Below are 22826 nucleotides of genomic sequence, written 5' to 3' on the forward strand. Positions count from 1 at the left end.
ACCCAGCACTGGATTCCTCCCATATCTCCACAGCATCATTGCTCCTGCCTTGATCCCATGGCAAAAATAAATGGATAATGCCCCTGTTGTACACCAAAGGATGCTCCCAGCACCCCCAAAGGGGTCAAACACAACACCAACTCTGGTGCTCTCCAAATTAAGAGGTGCCTTTACTGTTGGCAAGATCCCTCTTCCACTAAATTAATTTTTGCTGAAATCAGAGCAGACAGCAACCTTGATTTAATGTGTAAAGGCAGGCAGGGCTCTGTCCACCCTGGGAAAATGTTCTTTGGATATAATTTTATTCCTGTCGAGGTGCCTGCTATTACTGGGCCATGGCCGTGAGCTCTCATGCTCTAATTAAGTAGGGAATTGGCCTTAATGAATAGCACTTTTCTGCTCCTCAGGCTTAAAAGTTTCCCTATTTTTCAGTGAATGTGCCATTTGATGAGAAGCACACAAAAATACATTGATTGCTGATTTTTGTATATGGCTGGGAGGGAGCAAAGTAAGAGGGAAAGCTCTGCTGAATTCTTGTGCCCTGCTTTAAGAATAAAATTAGCATGGAAGCCTGTTAAAAATTAGCCTCTAGGGCTGGGCAAAAATGTTTAGGATAAATGGTTTTTTACCTTGGCAAAGAAGAATTTCAAAGAGCCATGAGATGCTCCATGCTGGTGGGATCAGGAGCAGCGAGAGGGAAACTCATGTGGCTAAGGGGCACATCTGCTCTGGCCTGGGAAACTTTGGGGTGGATGCAGGAGAATTCCTGGTGCACAGAGGGGTTTGCTGGGCCACCCCATCCTTCCCCAGTCCTGGTCACAACAGCCATGGGACCAGCTGTTTTCAGCACAGGTTGTTGCTTGTAAACACACACACAATAGGTGTATGAATATATATACATATAAAAATATATATATACACCTGAGAACCTCTCATTTCCTGGGCTGAGCTTTTGCTTTCTAGTGTGAAAATCTGATTTTGCACCATTTAAAAAGAATTTCTCCTCCCCCTGCCCCGTTACAAAACTAAAGACCTACAAGCCTGAAACTCCGACTAAAATGAACCTTAGGCCACAGATTAGCTTAAAATCATGAGGGTGTTGAATTACCAGACTGAGATTGCTTTTCTTTGCCTTCCTGCCTGTGCTGGGTTTAAGGGAATTTGGTTAAAAGGCTCCGTAGCCGTCGCTCCGCGCGGCGACGGCGAAGGCAGGATAGGCTTCATAGGTGGCATACGTGGCCAAATCTTGTCCCAGTGTCACTGCTTGCTTGAGCTGAGTGGCTGTGACAGTGGCAGCTGCGTTAGCAATGGTGTATCCTGAAGGAAAAAAAGAAGGAAAATCCATGGATTAATGAAAATCCATCCAAAACTCACGATCGCCTGGTAGGTTTTGATGGGACGACTTAAAGTGGGAACGGCTTGGGCAGCAGTGAGTTTGTTAGTGGGAATAATGTAAATTAATTAATTAATAGGAAAATTAAAGCATTTCCTCACCCATGATTAGTTAAACACAGTGCTGGAAAAACACTCTCTGTTGAATATTTTTTCCTCAGGTTTTGATTATTTCTAATGGTGCTCTGGACAGGTCCGCCCTATATGGTATGAGGAAGGCAAGGATACAACCTTAAATGGGTTGAAGTAAATTCCCTTTAAAGAGGAGAAATTTGGGCAGGATTCTTGAAGAAAATATACCTCTGATGCCTTCATAACCAAAATACAGACAGTTCAGGACAGCCATGGTAGGGAAATCCTCTCAATGCAACAGCAGGGAGCAAATATTTGGTGGAGGGGATTTTTTGGGTTTCTTCCCATTGGTTTCTAATGGAAAATGTGGTTTCAACACTTCCAGATTTTCCATGGGAAGATGTAAGCGTTGCTGTTTGAGAATGAATCACTGGGAAACCAGCATCATTTGGGGCTTGTTCCTCTGAAGGCAGGGCATAGCAGCTTGTCAAGCAGACCGCAGTGTTTTGTTGTAAAAGAATCAGGGATTAAGACAAAGCCTACATTTGGGAAGAGCATCTGGGGTATCTACTGGATCTGCTGGAGCAGGCTCTGCTGCCAAAATACATCTCCCAGGATCCTGTCTGACCACATGGGCAATGGGATCAACTCCAGGTCATCCAGAGCCAAGGTCCTCTTGGTGGGGGAATGGAAATATTGGGCAACAGGGAGCACACATTGCCTCATTGGAGGTGTCACTTTGGGGAAAAAAACACAATGAATTCCTTACAATTTGAATATTGTGGCTCTCCAGAGTATTTTCTTTGCACCAGCAAAGCCAGGTGCAACATCTCAAGCAGCAATTGAGAAATCTGGGACTTCAGGCACAGCTGCCACCATGGGGAGAGAAATGAGCTGTGAGCTGGGCATGGCCTGAGGTGAGCTTTAGCGAGCCCTGACCAAGGCCCGGTGTGTGCTGCAAGCAGCAACTTTAGTGCATGTCTATTTGCCAAGCTCCCAAGACAAATAAATAAGGGTGGATGAAAGAAAAGGAGAGATGCTAATTAAGCAGTAAGTGGGGGCTGGATTCAATAAAGAGCCCATTTGGTTTCCACGCTGCGGAAGCTGCACAAGCCCAGACAAATTGATTTTTCTGTGGCTTTTGCGGACTCCTGTGGCAGGAAGCCGGATAGATGTTTTATTTTTTTTCTTTAAATCCATCCTTGAGACACTCCAAACAACTCAGTAGTACTGACTAATGGGTTCCTCATGTGCAGCTTGGCACCTGGTGCTGCCTCTCCATCAGAACTGCTGTCATGCTGGAGAGCATGGCAAATGTAATTCCTGTGTTTTCCATGATTTTCCAAGCTGTTTTGGGCAGTTGCAAGAGCTACAAATTCTCAAACTGGGAGAAAAACCTTCTGTGGGGGTGTGAGAGCTGGGATTGGATCCAGACTTTCATGGCTGTGTCATTTCTTTGGCAGATGAAATCCCAAGTGTTGGTTCACAGTGGGCTGGGGGTGCTGGGGGAGGACAGAGAGCCCATGAATTCATCAGCCTTGCAGGGAGGAGGATCTCCTCCATCCTGGTGACATCAGGGACAGGGAGGGGACTCATGCCAGATGTGGCACTGGGGAGGACAGCTTTGCATCCTGTGTTGCTTCTGGGGCTCCCAACTGAAGGAGGTTTTCACAAACTGGGAGGAGTGGAGGGGATGTGTGGAGCTGGGATGGGCCTCTGGCTGTTGGGGTTCTCTGCCCCTGGACACTGCTCTGACCCCCTTGGACATAATCCCAGCTGTGGCATTGTTCTGAGGGATTTGGGTTGGAGCTGAGCCCCCCATCCCAGTTCCCACGACTTGAATTGCTCTGGAGTGTGGACACAGAAATTTGTGATAGAGATAAAATCCTTTATGGGCAATAAACTGGCACAGGTGCCCAGAGCAGCTGTGGCTGCCCTAGATCCCTGGAAATGTCCAAGGCCAGGCTGGACAGGGCTTGGAGCAGCCTGAGACAGTAGAAGGCGTTCCTGACATGACAGGGGGTGGAATTATGTGATCTTTAGGGTCCCTTCCAACCCAAAGCAGTCTGGAATTCTCTGCTACAGATGCCAGACACACAAGCGACATGAGTCACTATGGGGGGAGCACAACCAGGCCAGTGCTCAGCAGCCAAAACCTGCTTCATTCCACACACCCACAAGGAGCCACCAGGAAAAATGACATTCCAGGAGTCTTTTGCTGTAGAGACATGCCCATACCTGGGAAAGCTGGTGCTGCAGGAGGCACCTCTGCCCCCTCCACGGGGATGCCCAGGGTCTGCAGGGTGTACTCTGCTGCGTAGGTCTTGGCCTCGTCAATGTAGGCGCTGAGCTTGGGCGGTGTGAAGGGGTGTCTGTGGGCACAGCACAAAGTTAGCTGGGTTTGCTTTCCTGCCAGATGTTTTCATTACTTAGTTTTAAATACAAGAGAAGGTATAAAGATCTGGCTCTTAAGGGTTATTAGGGTCTGGGTTCTCCTGAACTTTCCACCGCACCTGCTTGTGATTGGAGGCAACCACAATGTTGGATGGATCTTCACTTAGGAGCCCTGGAGTGGTGATAGCACAAAGTTAGCTGGCTTTGCTTTCCCCAGGGCTTTCCTGCCAGATGTTTTTATTACTTAGTTTTAAATACAAAAGAAGCTATAAAGATCTGGCTCTTCAGGGTTATTAGATTCTCCTGATCTTTCCACTGCACTTGCTTGTGATTGGAGGCGATTGCAATGTTGGATGGATCCTCACTCAGGAGCCTTGGGGTGGTGATAGGACAATGTGTTTTCTCGGGTGCTAGGTAAGGTTTTATATTTTTTCTTGGGGCCCATTTTTGATCCGCTTAGAGCTGGCACCACCCCACGCAGCAAATGGAAGCGTGGCTTCCCTGGGCTGGTGCATTACCAGAGCTGCTCTCCTCCCCGTGGTCTGCTCCCTCGCTGGGGTTATCGACCCTGGACACAACAACCTTGCAGAGGTTGTTGTGCTTTTTCCATGAAAAAATAACCCCAAATAACCCTGCTGATTTTTTTCTTTACAATACCCAGCCTGGGCTTTTCTTTACAATACACAGCAAAGAGTGGTTTTGGTCAGAAATGTTTACAATCGTATTTGGAGCTGAAATATCAGCATGTACCTTCAAATTCCTCTCATTTCCCCACAAGGGCTGTTGTTTGCTTTCTTTTTGTACAAAAAAAGCACCCTTTTGCCTTGTTGCGTCTGGCTTTCTGTGATATTTGCACCAGCAGAGAGAGCACCAAGCACAGCACTTAATTATACTCTGTGGATGTTTTTCTCCCTGTACTTTTAAAAAAGAATATATATGTATACTAATATACATATATCTACGATATTATAATATATAATATATAATATATAATATATAATATATAATATATAATATATAATATATATACATATCTGTATATACACTATGCATATATAATTAATATATAATGATATATTTATATATAATACAAATAAATATATCAATATATAATACAATTATATAATATATAATTATATATACATATAGATGTATATATACTTATGTAAACATATATATTTAATAAAAAAGATACATTTATATAAAATATAGATTTAAAAATTCAAATAAACATTAAAATTTTAAAAATTTAAAAATTAAATTTAAAAAATTTAATTAATATTTCATAAATGTAGATCCAATAAATACACTAAAAGATATTTAATAAATAATTTTTTTAAATAAAAGGAAACCTGTTCCAAAAGGAAACATATTTTTTTAATAAAGGAGACCTGTGTGCTTGGGACTTTGGGGACAGCTGTTAGGTAAAATATAATTAAAAAAATAAAGTCTAAGCCTCAGAAACCTTCCACTAATGACATACATGGCGGGGTTCTGGCTGGCAAGGGCAGGGATGGTGATTTTGTAGAGGAAGAGCTGTCTTTGATCCTGGCCAATGGCAGAATGGAGCTGGTACACAGGCTGTCCCCAGTTGTTTTTCTGGCAGATTTCTTCTAAGATCTAGAAGGAAAAAAATAATAGGGATTTGTGCTGGGGTTAATTGCTGGGCAGAAGCCTCCTTGCCTAGCTCCAGCCCCTGGGCTGAGCAGCTGTCTTCCCTCAAAGAGTTTTCAGGGAGCTCTGGCAGCTTCCTCAAAGCTTAGCAAAAAATCAAAAATAAATGGCAGTAGAATAGTGCACCCACCCTGAAGTGTAAGATTCATCTAAATGCTTTATACATTGATATCTGTTTAATTCCAGAAATTATTCCCTGTTCACTTGGGCATCTGAGTCCTTTTGCTGATTAGATTATTTCAGTGTGGTTTGCTTTGAATCCTCCTCAGAAGCTCTGTCTCATGGATGTCTGTTTCAGAGGACTAAAGAAATTCGGGTTGCATTCATCTCCTCTGGCTTAGTGGGTTACAGAGCATGAGAAGTCCAAACAGGCTTCTTTTTTAAAAGAAAAAAGGTTTTGTTTCCATCCAATTAATTCCACAGGCTTCAGCAGGCGATTGCAGCTTTTGAAATGCTGAACCACGTTGCCCTCAGCCTTGGCACAGCTGGTCCCATGGTAATTGGGAATTGCTGTCCAGAAACACTCCTGCTTTGGCTTGGGATTCCAGGGGTTTTTAACCCACTGCCTGTGTGCTGTCCCAGCTGGGATTGATCACTTTTCATTAAACCAGGTTGCTCTGACCTGGCCTTGAGCATTTCCAGGGATGGGGCAGTCACAGTTTCTCTGAAAAACCTGTGCCAGAGCCTCACCCCCATCACAGCCAAGAATTTCCTCCCAATATCTCATCTATCCCTGCACCCTGGCAGTGGGAAGCCATTCCCTGTGTCCTGGCACTACAAGCCCTTTAAAAGTCTCTCTCCATCTTTCTTGCAGCCCCTTCAGGCACTGGAAGGCCACAATTAGGTCACCCTGAAGTCTTGCTGAGGTCTACCTCATTTACAGCTTACTTTTGAATGGATTTAAAACCAAAAAGAAAAATTTAAACCTCACTGCTGCTTTTAATTTTGCCACTACAGCTCCAGCTGAAGTTTAGCGTCTTGCAGTGTAAAATGCTTCATTACATAGTTCAGTTCTCAATTACAACAGCTTGTTTTTTCACTGTGGCAACACTAGTTCCCTGCTGTGCCAACTCCTTTATAGGTTGGCTTTATAAAAATGAATTTCACTTGCCCTAAGGCCCTGCAGAACCATTCCAGGGATTTCTAGTGGAAGGTGCCTCTATGCATGGCACAAGTTGGTACTAGGTGAGCCTAAAGATCCCTCCCAGCCCAAACCATTCTGTGATTTGCTGACAAAACAGGCTAAGGGGACTTTTGCAGGAGGTAGAAATCCCACTGTCCAGTTTCCTGGGAGAAAAAAAGGATGTTTGCATAAACTTTGGCAAACTGGATGCTGTGGCAATTAAGTGTTAAAAGGCAAAGACATGCTTCAAAATTCAGGGTGAAGGTGGTTTCTTGTGTTGCTCTGCACAATATAAGGGGAAAAGAGTTACTGTCTGAGCTGGACATTCAGAAACTCAGGGAATTTATTGTGGATTTCTCCTCAGCCCTCTTCATCCATTTGCATCAACACACACAACCAAATCAGAGTTTCTATGCTAGGCTGGGTTATGTCAACACTTCTTTTGCCATAAATGATTTAAAAATGTGCATTATTTTTCTATTTTTTGTGCATTGTTCCCTAGTGAAGCCCCAGGTGACAAATTTTATGTATCAAACCCATCATGGGTGGGAATTCCTTGAACCGCAGTGCTTTTATGGCACGATAACCAGAACTGGATCAAGGTATTTATGACAACTCTCCCCTGACACTCAGGGTGATCTTAAAGGTCTTCTCCAACCCCAGCCATTCCACAACTCTGTGAGGTAGGTGGATATTGCAAGATGCAATGGTGCTGATAATTTTTTAAAGCCTTTTGAGACACAAGAACAGATTTATTTACCAGGCTGCGACGCAGATCCAACGAGGGGCCCGTTTTGCCCACACACCCCTTGGGACATGGCCGCTCTTCTTGGAGTCACATACCTGAGGGGCGAGTTTGATCCCTTGGGGCTTTAACGTGACGTGGTTCATGGGGGTGAGCTCCATCCCTGGCAGGAGGTCATAGAGCTTCTCCTCTCCCCTCTTGTCTCCCTTGAGGTGGTATCCGCGCCCCAGGCCCGGGAACGCCAGGTAGCCGCGGCCTCCCAGGCCTCGGACGCCCGCAGCCCCTACAGGTACATTCATGTAAATTTCTAGGAATGTAAGAAGGCATTAAACCGAATCAAATCACCGGAAAAAGGACCCTGATTCTCGCTGAAATGGAAAAGTTAGCCCCGCTTGCTGGGAGGGTTGGGAAGCAGGTGGGCAGGAGGTCCCAGGATCTGGTGGTGGGATAACACAGGCTCGACACTGACACCCTTGCTTGGATAGGTGAGGGGATTTGGGGAAAAACTGCTTCTTTCTGCCCACTTTTCATCATCTCTAGTCAGTTTTGATTTCAGGACAGCTTTTTAGCCAGCCTTGTTGCTGGAAGTCAGAGAGGGGACAGCTGCATATTTTGTTACCTACCAGTGTAATTACACCTTGAAGAATTCACAGCTTACACAATTTCATCCCTATGGACAAAAATCCTCTTTGGTTTTGCCCTATTACACTTCCATTTTTTCTCAGGGGACCTTGCTTGGGAGTCTGGGGAGACCATGAGGCAAGAGATGGGTGGGGAATTATCACATCTGCTCTTTTCCTAAAGCAACTTTTAGAGGAGCTGGTTCACCTGTGTGGGGAAAAACTTGAGGAACAAGGGGTATTCCTGCTGCCCTGTCTCCTTCCTGCTGAAGGGACAAAAACTGGCCATCATGATCCTTGCCAGGCTTACCAGGGTGCCACACAGAGTCCCAGCCTGCTGTGGGACTTGGCTTGGGGACACAAGGCATCTCATCTTTGGAAGGAAGATCAGATGACAGAGCTATTTCTTTGCTAGCCCCAGACTTACTTCTGCACTGACCAAACAATGTCCGTACTGACATTTAATTTAGGGGTACCTGAGTGTGGGGATTTGATTCGGCTCCAGGTAAGGTCACCCAAGAGTTTTTAGAAATATTCTCTTTTATTCATAGATTGAATTGAGTAAATTATTATTAAGTTAACAATCTCCCAAAAGGGAGCCTCCACCTCCCAGAGCACAGAATGGCTTGTTTGATTCCCTACCCTGCACCAGGGCAATGTGACTTGCTTGGAAAACTCCACATCTTTGGGTCAGAAAACACCAGAACTGGTAAAATTTTCGCTGCAAATTTCAAGGACATGTGTCACAGACGTCTTTTATGGAAAATCCTTTCTTTGGGATTTTTCCTCCTGAGAAGCTGAGAGGCCTCAGGAACAAAATGTAAACACTGGTTATCTGCTGCTGTGGAATGCAACAGGTAGATCTGTGATTGGTCTCATAGAGTTGTTTCTAATGAATGGCCAATCACAGTGAGCTGGCTTGGACTCTCCATCTGAGACAGAAGTTTTTGTTATTATTCTTTCTTATTCTATTCTTAGCTAGCTTTTTGATGAAATCTTTTTTCCTATTCTTTTAGTATAGTTTTAATATAATATATATCATAAAATAATAAATCAAGCCTTCTGAAACATGGAGTCAGTTTGTCATCTCTTCCCTCATCCAAAAACCTCTGTGAACACTGTCACAGACGGAAAGATAGTGGTGGTGGTGTCTGGCTGTGGGAGGGGGAAGGGAAAAGTGTTTTATTTGGTCTTCCCTGCTGGGGCGAAGCCAGGAGGATCTGTGAGTTAATTTACACAATGAGGGCAACCTAGAAATTCCTTCCAGGAAAACAGTTTTTTTTTTTCAGCCTTTGGGGAAGACAAGAACCTAAACACAGTGTTTTCCACCAGAGAAAACAGCATCCAGGAGCTGGGGCAAAGCCAATGTCACCAACACCCGTGTGGGGAGCAGCTGCCCGACCCCTGGAGGAGACACTGGGCACAAGGGGGTGGTTTTCATTTATCCAAAACTCCAAGAGGGAATCACCTCGGACGGAGGGGGGCCGGAGGATGCTCCTGCTGCCGAGGCCCTTGGCGGCGGGGAAGTGCAGGTTGGGGATGGCCGCGTAGGCCTGCGGTGCGTAGAAGACCGGGGCGCCCAGGTAGGCGGTGGCGGGGTCGTACAGGTGGCCCAGGGTGTAGGTGTAGTCCCCCTGCAGCACCGGGGCCCTGCCACCTGTGCCACGCGTGTACCTCACGTAGCTGTCCTTGTCCACCGGCTTGGCCAAGGTCACCTCGATGGGGGAGCCATCCAGCACCTGAGAGGGGACAAACACAGGGTGGAAATGATACCTTGGGGTTTAGCTTTCTTTTTCTTTCTTTTTGATTGTGTGCTGCTTGGGTGTGTGGCTTTGGGTTTCAATAAAGGGGATGGTAAGGTCTCTTCACAGAGTTGGTAGACACAACAATGCCTTCTCTAGGTGGGGACCAAGGACAGCCAGATCCGTATCTCAGGCCCAAGAGTATAAACAATGTGGACTGAACAGAGAAAATAAGAAAGATGGGACTTCGTGGGCTGGGGCTGTAATTGGACAATTAGCTCAAATATGCTAATGGACCACAACTTATAAAAATGTGAGATCTTGCGACCAAGCGCTCTTTTGCTTCCATATTGGAGCCATCCAGGCAGCAAATTCTGCTTCTGCCTCTGCTGGGCCAAGCAATGTGATACCCTTGAGTCAGAGCCAAAGCCGTGGCTCTGGTACTGCCAGGGTGTGGCCTTTGAAGGCCCTGCAATAAATATCCTTTTATTAAATATAAATATCCTTCCCCTTAACTCTGTCTAGCCTCTGTTCCAGCTGTTTAAGGCAGCAGGGGAAGTGGTTAAAAGTGCTTGATGGAAATCCAGCCTATGGGGGAGCTGCCCCTATGTCCTAATGGGATGGGAAGGTGGAGGAAACCACCCCAAAAAAGCCCTGGATCTCCTTCACATGGGTGAAAACCTAACCTGAGAGTGTTCAGCCCTCGCTCTAGCTGGGAGAGGCTCCTTCAGCAAAGCCTTTAAAAGGCTTCACTTCCCTGCAAAGCAGTTCGTAAGGCAGCGAGATTCCACGTGGTCCCGTTTAGAACAGCAGTGGCACTAAAAATAGGAGCGGGGTTAACACCTCTTTGGGAACAGCTCTGGCTTTAGAGTGAATTACATGCAGTGCAAGAAGGGCTAAATTCAGCAGCCTCCTCACAAATCCGCATCTGAACTCGGAGCAGATGTTTGGGCTGACCTCGTTTGTCCCACTTTGCCATTCACACGCTGCCCTGCCAGTGTTTTTGTTGGCAGTCTGGAACAAGGATGTGAGTGTGAGCCAGGGAGGGATCCTCACCCCTCCTTTCCTAGTTCTTCTTTCAGCTTTTCCTGTTTTTTTTTTTCATCTGAGCAGTGAGCTAGAGCTGGGCAAACACTTAGCACAAATCCAAGGAGCCAAAATGAATCGTTTGTGTACAACAGAGCTGCTGAAAAACAAATCCAGGAGTATAAACGCAACCAGCAAAGAGCAAATTGGGATAACACCTCCAGGAGGGTTTTGGAGCTAATAAAGCAGGTGGCTTTGTGCAATATACTGCACTGTAAGTTCCAGGAATTAACATTTACAGCAGCTTTTACCTTCCCATTCAAGGCTTTCATGGCCTCCACTGCGTGTTCTCTTTTATTAAAGTGCACAAAGGCGTAGTCTCTAATTTTCTTTACTCTCTCCACTGCACCTGTGGAAAACATTGGAATATTAGTGGGAAGTGGGGGTTAGTCAGAAAGCAGAGATCTGAAAGAGTGGCTCTGTCAGGTTATGAGCCCCTGGAGTAGCAAAGGCTGAGCAAGGGTGGAAGAACAAGAGGTCAGTGTCCCCTCACCCCTTTGGATGCATATTCCAGAGGAAAATCAATGTATAATGGTTATAGCATTTCAAAGCAAACTAGAAGGGTTTGGGGTCAGACACCAGTAAGATTCCCATTAAACTGGAGAGGTTTTCTCCTGTCCAAACCATTCTATTGAACACTACCTTTGGTCTTGTGTCTCCCTTCTGTGACTGACCATGCACCAGCTGTGGGAACATCCCCCTCTCCCTGATTTTGTACATACATTGGAGGCAGCTTGGGGAAAGTTGATGCATTTGCCATAAAACAAGGAGGTTTTTCTCCTTGACAACCAGCTCAGGATGTTCAGGAAGAATGAACAGCCAGCCCTGCCCAGGATAGGGCAGCCCTGGGCACCGGGATGGGCTGGGGCTGATGGGGCAGCAGGTCTCACCCTAAGAAACAGCCTCTCCCTAGGAAACAGCCTTTTCTGTGGCAGTGGGGCTTCCCTGGATGCCCCAATTCACCTGGACATGGCCCCACCCATGCAGCTGAGGATGGGGCTTGGGCTGGAGACTCTTTCTTCCAGCCTGAATCTTTCTTACATCCAATTTATCCGAAGTAATTCAAATGCAAATGACTTCTTGTTCTTTTCTAAGTCCATCCCCCACAGTTTTCTCTTTCCCCTCTCAGCTGCTCTGATGCCAGGAACTCATACTCTGCACTGAGGAGTCTGTCTGCAAAATAACCCCACCAGTCCTGCTCCCCATGCAAGGCTGTGGCCATGCAGCCTTCAGCCATTTCTTTAATTCCTCATCTTCTCTGCTCCTGTGGCTTGGGAAGCACAACATCAGCCAGCCCAGCCTCCTGTAAAACCCCCAGAAATATCCTCTGGATACACGGTTAAGGGATACTGAACAACTCTTCTGTTGGCTTCTTATCTCTTAAAGCTGAACAGGTGCACAGGGAAATGTCATATTGCCACAAAAAGCATGCACTTAGAAAAATGCAGGAGGAAACAAATTTCTTTGGTGTTCAGGGGAGTCATTAGGAGCTGCAGAGGGCTAAATGAGCCTGTCCCAGCCCACAGCCCAAGCAGGCTGCACGTCTTGGAATGACACAGGGATGGTAAAGTAGCACTTTGCGTCCTTCTGGGACAGAGGATGATTTTCCAAGCCTGAATTTATGGGAGTTATATGCTGATGCTTTGTTTACAAGTGGAAGCTTTAATGAACTTGCTGTGTTTTGAATTTCCCCCTTCTGCCTGCTGGAGAGCATTCCAGGACACCAACCCTGAGCCAAAAATTCTGCTCTCCCCTGCTTCTGCCTCTGCTGGGCCAAGCAATGTGATACCCACCCTTGGGTCAGCTCCATGGAGGAGGAATTTCCTTGGGATTCCTAGGGAGCAAGGGCAGGGCTTTTCAGAGAGACAGCTCTGCAGAAGTCATCAGGCTGTGAATTTGGCACAGATTTAAGGGGTGCTCCTTGTGCTGTGTCCCAACTTAGCATTCCTGGTGCTGCCTGTGGAGCCCTCAGAGATGTGGCAATTGCTGTGTCATTGGAAGCTCTGGATCATTTTTTATTGCATGATTTGTTGATGTCAAAACAGCTTCCTAATGCCCTGGATCCAAGGTAATTTCAGCTAAGTAGTGCTGAAATGTGGCTCAATGAGTGAGGCAGAGAACCACGGCAGGGCAATGAATCATTTCACATCCTTCCTGCCGTTTTTGATCTCACTGTAACTTAACCTGCATTTTCTCTTCCCAAAGCTGGAAGTTTTGCTGCTCTTATGCACCCATTCTTGATTTTAACCACCAAAATGAAAGCTGTCCGTTAAAAAAAAAAAAAATTTCCAATGTGAATGCTGAGATGATAAAAGGAAGATGAAAGATGATGCAGAACTTGTGTTGTTATAGTGGAAAACTTCTTAGGAGCAAAGCAGATGACTGTTACCAAAGTGTCAAAAGGCCACAAATGTGTTTCTGGGGAGTGTGAGCTTGCTCAAAGCTCCGGAGCAATATTGGGTAAATAAAAGAAGGAAGCAGTTCAGAGAGGGGGAGAACATAAAGTTAACTCAGGAGTAAAACGGGTTCTGCAACAGCTCGATGGTGGCTAAAAGTATGAGCCAGAAATGCTGGAAGGACACAAGGAAAACTCATGAATCCCTTTGCATTGCAGCCTAGTCCAGAAAAAGGCATGAAATGAAGAAGTTAGAGGAAGAAAACTGAAGCTCTGCAGCGTATTTTAAAAAATTCATAGAAGGAAGCTAACAGGAGTGAGATGAAAGGAGATTTCCCATTGCCAAGCATCAGTTCCTAATGCCTAATGGACTGCGTGGCTTGCAGAGCTGCAGAAAAGGGTTATTTTTTACTCTGTTGGTTTTGGGTGGAATTTCCTAAAGCTGGAGCAACTCAGAAGTAAAATCTCCTTTGAAAGCCAGCAGGATTTTTATTCCCAACTATTTTTTTTTTAATTCCCAACTAATTCTCCCTGCTTTTTTTGAAAAATCTCACCCTAAGTGCATGTAAGATATGCCACAAAGGAATATTACATTAAATGGAAAGTACTAATTATTCACCAATTTACAAGAGGACTGGGGGGATGTATGAAAATGAGTTCAGAATTTAGACAGATCAGATAAAAAGGAGTTGTATTAAATCACTCTATTTTTATCACCATCCCTTGCCACAGAAGAATGCTGAAGTCATCCAGCTGCTTCACCAACTCTTATTTAGAAGGACTAAATGATTCCAAAGCATTTTGAGGACACAGGGCAACCCCATGCAGCATTTTGGGTCCCTTCCAGTTGCCAATCACCCTCCTCCATGGTGGCTGGGAATTAAACAGCCTTTAATGGGATGGCATTTTGGGTGGGAGCCTTCAGCCCCACAACAATTTTTGTGGCATTTCACAGCGAGAAAAACCCAGCTATTTTTATCTCTTGTGGCATTTTAGGAAGGCAGGAACATTTCCATTTGTTTAGGAGGCACAGCACCTACCTGGTTTGATGCTGTTGAACTCCTTCTCTATGGTCTCCTCGGTGGTGGAGAGCATGAGGTTCCTCACGTAGAGGATCTTCACTGAGGACATGGTGTCCTCATCCACCTCCACCTCTGGCTCTGCCCAGTCCACGGCAATGGGGTGTCCCCACAGCTGGATCCTTCCTTTAAGGGAACAAGGCATGGTCAGTGCTGGGGGCTTTGCTTCCTCTTGCTCATGCTCTATATTACAGCAAAACAGGACAAATTCTACAAATACGACCCAAAAAAAACCTTCCTAGCTCTGGCTTTCCAAAGGTCACACTCAGAATGGCCTCCTGCAAATACCTTTGGAGCCTCTAGAACTGAAAGAAGTGAAAATGTGGAATAATTCACTTTAGGCCTGCATCTCCTGGAGCGCTCCCTAAAGGGAAGTATTTTAACGCACTTATAAAAATCCCTTTTGGCCAGCAAAGTTTCATTCCCTCGATACCAGAACAGGGATCCTGGAGTCCCAGTGGGATGGAATGAAACAGCAAAAGCAAGGATGTCTCTGTGTGTGTTTGAATTTGTTTGGGGGAAGGTGCAGCAGAAGAAGGGAGGGACACAAAAAGTCCTGATGCAGAAAACAAATTCTACAAACATGACCCAAAAAAAGCTTTCCCAGCTCTGCCTTTCCAAAGGCAGATGGTCACACTCAGAATGGCCTCCTGCAAATACCTTTGGGGCCTCCAGAACTGAAAGAAGTGAAAATGTGGAATAATTCACTTTAAATCTGCATTTCCTGGAGTGCTCCCTAAAGGGAAATATTTTAACGCACTTATAAAAATCCCTTTTGGCCAGCAAAGTTTCATTCCCTCGATACCAGAACAGGGATCCTGGAGTCCCAGTGGGATGGAATGAAACAGCAAAAGCAAGGATGTCTCTGTGTGTGTTTGAATTTGTTTGTGGGAAGCTGCAGCAGAAGACGGGAGGGACACACAAAGTCCTGATGCATAAAACAGGGTGTGGGTGTGGAGGATAAACCCAGGGGCTCTGTGTGCACTGGATGAGCTGCTGAGGGACAGGGAAGAAAAAAAGCAAATAATTCACATTGCTGAATGCCGGCGATGCAGTTGGGTTGGTGTCCCCACTCCTCAAGGCTCAGCTCCAGATTCAAAGGCCCCTGATGTGAGACTTTCACTGAACTCCAGGGGAATTTCAGAAGTCCAAATTTCTGTCTGTCTGCATGCATGTGTATTATCAAGGTTGCCGTTTTAGATTTGCCATTAAATTTTGGTTAATTTATTTATTTTGGTCAGATTTATGGTTCTGTTGAGCTTACAGAAAATTCAATTGAATCGTATTAAAGGTGTTAAATTGGTCAGTTTACTAAGAACTGCTAGTGTTGATTAGTTATTGCTATGAATAATAAACCATGATTAGATATTGTTATGAATAATAAACCATCTAGACCTAAATTGTTGAGCCAGTCTGAGGCTGCGATTGGCAAGGGGATTTATTCTGTTGGGACTCAACCCTTGGAATCCTTCACTTTTTCCCTCCTCACCTTTTTGCCTCCCTGGTCTCCACATGAATCATTTAAATCTGATATTAATCAGAGTAATCTGATTGCTTTGTCTGATATTTCTTTAATTGTTTTAATCTGATATTTCTTTGTCTGCTTTATCTGTATAATAAGTAATAGAGTGACCCTTGCCATCAAACCCTGTCACAAATTTATATTAAACCTGCTTTTGCCCAGACCTTGCTGGTGATTCTTTGTGTGACCTAAACCACACATTTGCAGCTGAGGGGACAAAGAAAATCCTTCAAAACACTCTAAAAAGGCATCTCTGCTTGGACAACCCATTTAAGAGGGAGTGGGAGCTGTGAAATGAGAGGGTGAGGACAGAATTTGGAGGCTTATTGGAAGAGTAAATGATCAATGTGAATGGGAAGGTGCCGTTTCCTTGGAATCCCTCGGGAATGAGCTGGGATTTGTAGAGCAAGGCTGTTCTGTGCCCCTTTCTGAGTTGCTGTTTTCAGTTCAAGGGTGGAAATAATGAACTGGCTGACTTGGAGCAAGGAGTTAAGCTTGGTGCCTCTTGCTGAAAACCAGTCTTTATCCACCCTCTTGTTTAGCCAGAGACAGGGGAAAATTTAAATTTTTGAGCACTTTCTCTACAGAGCTCCCTCAAAAAAGCAATGAGGTTCAGTTTAAAGGAAGCATCTGATAATGATATTCACTCTCACATCTGCTGGAGACACATTCAGCTCTGGCTTGAAACTTTTTTCCAGTTCCTGCCTTATGCTTGAGGCTTCAGAAGACTCTGGCTCCTGCTCAGGCCTTTGGAATTCCCTAAATTGTTTACTGAGACATCCCTAAACTGGAAACCCCTCATGCATCGCACATGTCTGCTCAGGGCTCTTGAGTTCCTTCCATCTGTCTGGCTGCCTTTGCTCAGGATTTCAAGTGCTCTGCCTGCCCCGCCTTCCTTTTCCTCATAAAAACCATGGGAAAGTCATGCTGGAGCACAGAATGTGCTCCCACCATCAGGGAGATGCTTAAACTGAAGAAGAAAATGCAGAATAAAAGGAAAAATTGTCAGTGTGACACAGCTCCCAGTAGAAAAGAAAATTCAGTGCTCAAAATCATGCTCATTTCTTTACACAATAAGAAAAAAAATTGAATTATGTAGGGTATTTAATGTATAAAACAGGTGAAAGAAGGTGGTTCTGAACAAATCTCAAACCCCAAGGTTTTTTGGATGCCTTCAGCAGCCAGTGTGTTCAACAAAGCAGTGCAGAAGCATAAGAAAGTGAGAGAAAATTGGTGAAATCCCTGCAAATGCACTTTATGTTGAGTGACTTCTTCACCTAATACCTGCTAAACCTCTCTCTCCTTCTCAATGGTCTTTGGCTGTCTCCCAGTGCTGAATTTCATAGATGTACTCTAAAGCAATTCCTCAATCCAATAATTTTTTTGCCAAAATATCAGTTTCCAGTCCATGCTCCAGCCTGAATCTGCTCTTGGATGCTTTCCTGAGTGATTCTCCCTTTGAGAAATGGATTTGCAAAGAATTTTAAAAACTTGATAGAAAGTTTACACAGTTTTCTACATCTGTATGCAAACACTGAGATAAGGCGTGTTGACTTTGGAAGGTCATGGAATAGAGATGATATTGTTGAGAGACTGAACTAGAAACAAGTTTTAAAATATGCAATAAGTTTTAAAGTATATAAAATTACTAGATATTTTACAGAATTAGAACTGTGAAAGAGGTATTGTAGTAAGTCAATTTGGGGTAAAAATATAGGTGATTGGTGTTGGAAGTAATAGTAATACTGTGTAGCTACAGTTAATAGGTTGAAAAATTACCTATTTATTTACTACCTAAAATTAGCTATTTACTACCTGCAATACCTATTTATAAGGTATTGCAACTAGGAAATAGATTAGTTTCTGATGGAATGGTGTTAAGTTTTATATTTCTTATGTCTCACTTTTCATTGAGACTAATCATGGAATAAAATATTTTAAAACACCTCTAGTTACCCCCATCTCTGTAAAAGCTAGAAAACCCAACACTCCCTGAGAGGCCACGGATGAGTCTCTATATTTTGTTCAACCCAAGACAAGCACAGGACCAAGCATGGATACACACACAGCTAAATCCTCCTGGCTGGATTTTCAATAAACCCAAGCTCCTGAAGGACAACCATGCATCAGTCTCTATTTTTTGTTCAACCCAAGACAAGCACAGGACCAAGCAGAGCTGCATGGATACACACGCACAGCCAAATCCACCTGGCTGGATTTCCAATAAACCCAAGCTCCTGAAGGACAACCATGGATCATCAGCACTGCAGGAGCTGCAGTCAATCCCACATCCCATGGTGTGTTGGGAAACCTCCTGCTTTGGATGTCTCTAGAAGAAAACTTCTCTCTGAGAGCACAAAACCCAGCCAGGTCCACTTCCTTGGGTTCCTGGATCCCCTGGAGATGTTGGCACCACACCCCTGAGGTGAATCCACCTCTCCCCATCCCTGCTGACCTGGGAGCAGCTTCCTCCTGGCCATGGCTGCTGCCCGGTGGCTCTCATACTCCACGAAGGCAAAGCCCCTGTTTTTGGTTTTATCGGCCGCGCTGGGGTAGACGATGACATCCATGACGCCGTCCGTGACCTTCTTCATCTCTGCCAGGATCTCCTCCCTCTTCTTGGTTTTGGGGATGCCCCCCACGAACAGGCGGCAGTTGTCCACGCTGGCACACACGCCCAGAAGCCTTCCATTCCTGGAACGAGGGAGATGCTTGGTCAGGAGCCAGAGCCAAGAGAGGGGAAGGTTAAAGCAAAGCTCCTCTTCAGCTGAAATGAAGGATTTGAGGGAGAAACCACAGCCAAATTTTGCTTTTCCCACTTGAGGTTCTCCCTCTTGCTGCCACCAGGCAACTGCACTCCCCCCAACCCAGGTCCTTGTGCTGTCACCAGTGGCTTGTGGCTTCCCACTCACCTCATGACTGAGGTTTTGGGAGAAGAAAATCCCTTCTCATGGAGAGGCACCATTTGAGGACTCACCAATGAGGATTCACCAATGGGCCAACTTTTGTGCAGACCCCAAAATAAAAATTTCCTTTGTTCACCTCTCTGGGGTCAAAGTATCTCTTATAGGCCTGGAGAAGTGCAAAACTGCTTTAGAGGAGTCCTTGGAACCAGGGAAGGAAGTGGAGGAAGGGTGAAGCCTGATCCCTAAGACCTTCCAACCTCTGCTACAAAGGACATCTCCAAGGCCTCCATGCTCCTTGACCCACTCAAAGCAGTTCACAGCCCATCACTTTTTTTATTCAAAAAGCCATACAACTGCCAGAAAGGTTTATCCCAAAAGGTTTTTAAGCAAAGGCGTCAACTCATCCCACTTTGAACTGGCAAAAAACATCTAGTGAGGTTGAAATCCAACCAACACGTATTAATGGGCCCATCTGTTGTTGATTTCTGAGTGTTTTGTTCCCTCAAACATGAGGGCTTTTTCTGTTCCTTTCTATTAGGAAATGTCACTGTTTGCCAATTGGTTTCCATCCTATTTCACCATTTTTTGCAATTGCTCCATCTACCAAAACATATCTGCACAATCTGTCACGAAGGAGACTGTGAATAGAATAAATCAACAACAAACAACCTGAGGGGAACATAATAAACAGCGCTGGTTAGGGGAAAGTTAATTTGATCCAAAGCAGAACATTTTTTTTCCCAATGTTCTGATAGATTTTGGTGTTGTTGATGGGTTTATTGTGAACAACAAATTTCCTGTTCGTTTTAATGAGCAGTGACTGCACAGGGAGACAGGAGGAGATTTCCCCTCAAAACACAGGGATCTAAATAACTTTGCTCTGGACTGCCAGGAAAAATATCCCTTACATGCCAAAATAGACTGATACAAATGATTTAAAGTTTCTTTGAAGGTGTTTTTGCCTTGCTCACCTGATTTCATAATTATTGAGTGTCTTTATTGCATTCTTTGCCTCCTGTTTATTGGAGAAGGTCACAAAGGCGTAGCCCCTGTTGTTGCCATTGAAGTCCATCATCATCCTCATCTCATAGATTTTGCCAATCTGCCAAGTGAGAGAGATTTGTCAGCAAGGTGGGAGTGGCTAGAGAAGACTGGAATCTTAAAGACCAGAATTTTAAAGTTCCATGGGCAGGGACACCTTCCATGGACCAGACTGCTCCAAGTCCTGCCCAGCCTGGTCTTTAATCAGCTCAGTTCAGCCCTGAAATGCAGCTCTGACCACCAGTAACTGATCAGCTGCCATCAAACCTCACCTTTTCACAGAGGGGGATGAGTTCATCCTCAAAGAGGTCTCGGGGCAGTTTCCCAATGAAGATCTCACAGCCCCTCTCTGGTGGAGGGCCATCCCAGCCCGGTGGTGGTCCCCCATATTTCCTCTGCCCATTTTCCTGCCATGGAGGAGAAGAAAAGAAAGGTTCAGCTATCGACTTTTAAACATGGATCAAACCAACCCTGTCTCTGGGAATGACCCTTGAGGCAAACACCCTTCTTCCCTTCAGCTCCTGGTGGATTCAGCAGGGATCACACAGTGTCCTGCTGCCAAGGATGGGATACTTCAGAAGTCCAAGAGCAGACAGTCAGTAACTGCCTGGAAAATGGAAATCCTCCTGGCTCTGGCAGGGGAATCTCCATGGGCTGTGTGTTAGTTATGGGCTGGGTAATGGAGCACTTGCAAAATTTATAACTTGTCTGGATTTTCATCCAGTCTGAGCATGACACCTGCCCACCCAGGAGGTCCTTCTGGCAGAGAGCAAACCTTGGCCAAAAATAATATTCAAAGAGGTGAAGGCCAGTCAGTATTTCCCTTTTTCTCTCTTTTTGCTAGATTAGTGTGTCTCTGCTCTCCTCCCCTATTTTTAACCAACTTTTCCTTTCCTTTCCTTTCCTTTCCTTTCCTTTCCTTTCCTTTCCTTTCCTTTCCTTTCCTTTCCTTTCCTTTCCTTTCCTTTCCTTTCCTTTCCTTTCCTTTCCTTTCCTTTCCTTTCCTTTCCTTTCCTTTCATGATTCCCTACTCTCAGAGGAGATGGGGCTCCAGGAATTTTTCCATTTTTGGCTCTCTCACCATTTCTTTAACACTTTTGGCTCCCTGACCATTTCTTTAGTCACTTCCCATTCTGAGATTATTCCAGGAAAGCAAATGCCTTGTACAGCTGATTTAAGAGGAACTTAAACAAACAGAGATCCTTACAAGAAAACAGGAATATACCACAAACCCTTTTAGTTTTCTTGAGCCTAGAACAGGCCCTGAATTATCCATTCTCATTCCTGTTTTTCCAGTGTTTTCAGCATTGACAGAGTCCTGGGGATATCTGGTGTTATGTCTGAGCTGGTGTGTGAGGGGGCACAGCAAGAAATAAACCCTTCTCTAAATTTTCAGTGGCTTCATTTGTGGCTGGAAGGCAGCACCTCAACAAACCCTTCTTGACAAGGTGCCTGGAGGGAAAGTGGACATCAGCCACTTCCCAAAAATGAACGACCCAGGTGTGCCCTGAGGAAGAAGATGTTTGGCTGCATCCACAGACAGGTTGGAAGAAAAACCCCTAAGGTACAGGAAAATTAGGAGAGGTGGGAAAAGAGAAAAATATAAAATAGCAAGGTTGGGATGGGAAAGGAAAGGAGAGAGAAGAGCAAGAAGATGTTGAAGTATGTGGGGGATTGGGAGGTGAAATCTGTGCTTTAGGAAATCTGAGCTTTGCCAGATTGACAGTAGGGAAAACTGAACCCCAGGATAATTCCAAAGCCAGGGTGGACAGGGCTTGGATTAACCTGGGCCAATGGGAGGTGTCCCTGCCATGGCATGGGGCTGGAATGAGATGGGCTTTAATTTAAGGAACTCTCCAACCCCTGTGATCCTAAGAAATCCACAGTTAATCTAAGACATACAGGAGTCCCTTATCTTATGGGTCAGGTACAGCAGAAAGGGCATCAAACACAGCTGCTGGCCCGGTCCTGGAATGTGCTTTTTCCCAGGAATCTCAGGTTGTGCCTGGGGCTGTTGTGCCCTCTAGTGCCATGCAAAACAAGGGAAGGTTCATGGCCTCCACTTGCCTAAAATCCAGTTTCCAGTTCCTTCTTCCAGGATGCAAGGCTGGTCATGGCAGTGCCCAGTGCTTTCCAAGGCTGAGCTTGTTTTGGTCATGGTAGCCAAGAAAGGCTTCCTCAGGTGGGTTTGGAGGTCATGCCCAGGCTCCACCTGCCCTAACCATGGGAGGTTTGGATCTTGGAGACCTTGGAGCCTAAACTGGGAGCAAACCTTGGAGTAGGTGAGGCACCTGCCTCCCGTGTTCCTGTGCAAGGATCTGCACAAAAGGTGATGTGCTGGACTTCCCACCTCTTCTGAAACTTTGCTCTGTGGGTTTTTTTCAGTTTTGAGACACCAATCCTGACCTTTCCCAACATCTAGCAGTGCTCAGGCTTGTCATACCCCCACCTTCATTGTAATTTCCCATCCAACAAGGAATTCCTTGAGGAATACGACCCTGCTTTGTGAAAGACAGCACAGTGATGGTCAGCACGGATGTGAGAGAGAAACAGAGCAAAAAGGAACGAGCAAGGAGTGATTCAGGAGCATGGATTGGCTGCTCACACCCCCAGTGAAGCTTCAGGATGAAGCACAAGAGGATGGGATAGTGGATTCCTACCTGGATCAAATTATATCCCGTTCGCTGAATTAACGCACGGAGGGCGGCTTCTTTCTGTGTGCCGGTCAATCCATCCCCGGATTTGTGATTTGATTCCATTTGGGAGTGATTATCAGCAAAAAATCACGTTAATTAGGGGTGCTCACTGCAATCAAATTTGAGATAAATTAAATCAATTAATACAGCTGGGAGGAGAAAGTCCACCCCTCCTGAGAAAGTTTACAGGGTCGCTCTTCATAAATCAGATATTTTGGAGACAAAACCAAAACAGAACAGCAGAGACCATGGAAAAAGCAGAAATTGCCCCCTTGCTGAATGGAAATAAATAGCATTTAAACCCTGGGGAGATGCAGAGAGAATTTGTAGCTTTTTGGT

At 45.2% G+C, this 22826-nt stretch overlaps 1 protein-coding gene across 2 annotated transcripts; it reads right to left on the bottom strand.

Moving 5' to 3' along the window:
• Positions 1 to 1165: 1165 nt before the first annotated feature.
• A1CF (APOBEC1 complementation factor) lies at positions 1166 to 22550 on the bottom strand. Of its 2 annotated transcripts, none has more exons than XM_054288418.1 (11): positions 22452 to 22550; positions 20064 to 20198; positions 19722 to 19852; positions 18300 to 18538; positions 14284 to 14448; positions 11100 to 11197; positions 9489 to 9759; positions 7499 to 7683; positions 5342 to 5478; positions 3703 to 3836; positions 1166 to 1317 (listed from the first exon to the last, which is right to left on the bottom strand). In XM_054288418.1, the coding sequence occupies exons 1-11, from the start codon at positions 22548 to 22550 to the stop codon at positions 1166 to 1168; spliced, it is 1746 nt and encodes a 581-aa protein (XP_054144393.1). The 2 variants fall into 2 exon arrangements, with proteins under 2 accessions (XP_054144393.1, XP_054144392.1); XM_054288417.1 differs by having other exon boundaries at positions 7499 to 7707.
• Positions 22551 to 22826: the final 276 nt, after the last annotated feature.

This window comes from Melozone crissalis, unplaced genomic scaffold (genome assembly GCF_028551555.1).
Source record: "Melozone crissalis strain CALT ecotype California unplaced genomic scaffold, PUWL_Pcris_2 ptg000062l_1, whole genome shotgun sequence".
Taxonomy (NCBI): Eukaryota; Metazoa; Chordata; class Aves; order Passeriformes; family Passerellidae; genus Melozone; species Melozone crissalis.

Bases quoted from the DNA above. Each gene is read 5' to 3' on its own strand.
- A1CF (XM_054288417.1), bottom strand. From the start codon at position 22,550: ATGGAATCAAATCACAAATCCGGGGATGGATTGACCGGCACACAGAAA. The intron at 14,449-18,299 runs GTCAGCAGGGAT...GTTCCCTTAAAG, and splicing joins CAGGAGGAAGCTGCTCCCAG to GAAGGATCCAGCTGTGGGGA. The intron at 3,837-5,341 runs GTATGTCATTAG...CTGTGCCCACAG, and splicing joins GCCAGCCAGAACCCCGCCAT to ACACCCCTTCACACCGCCCA.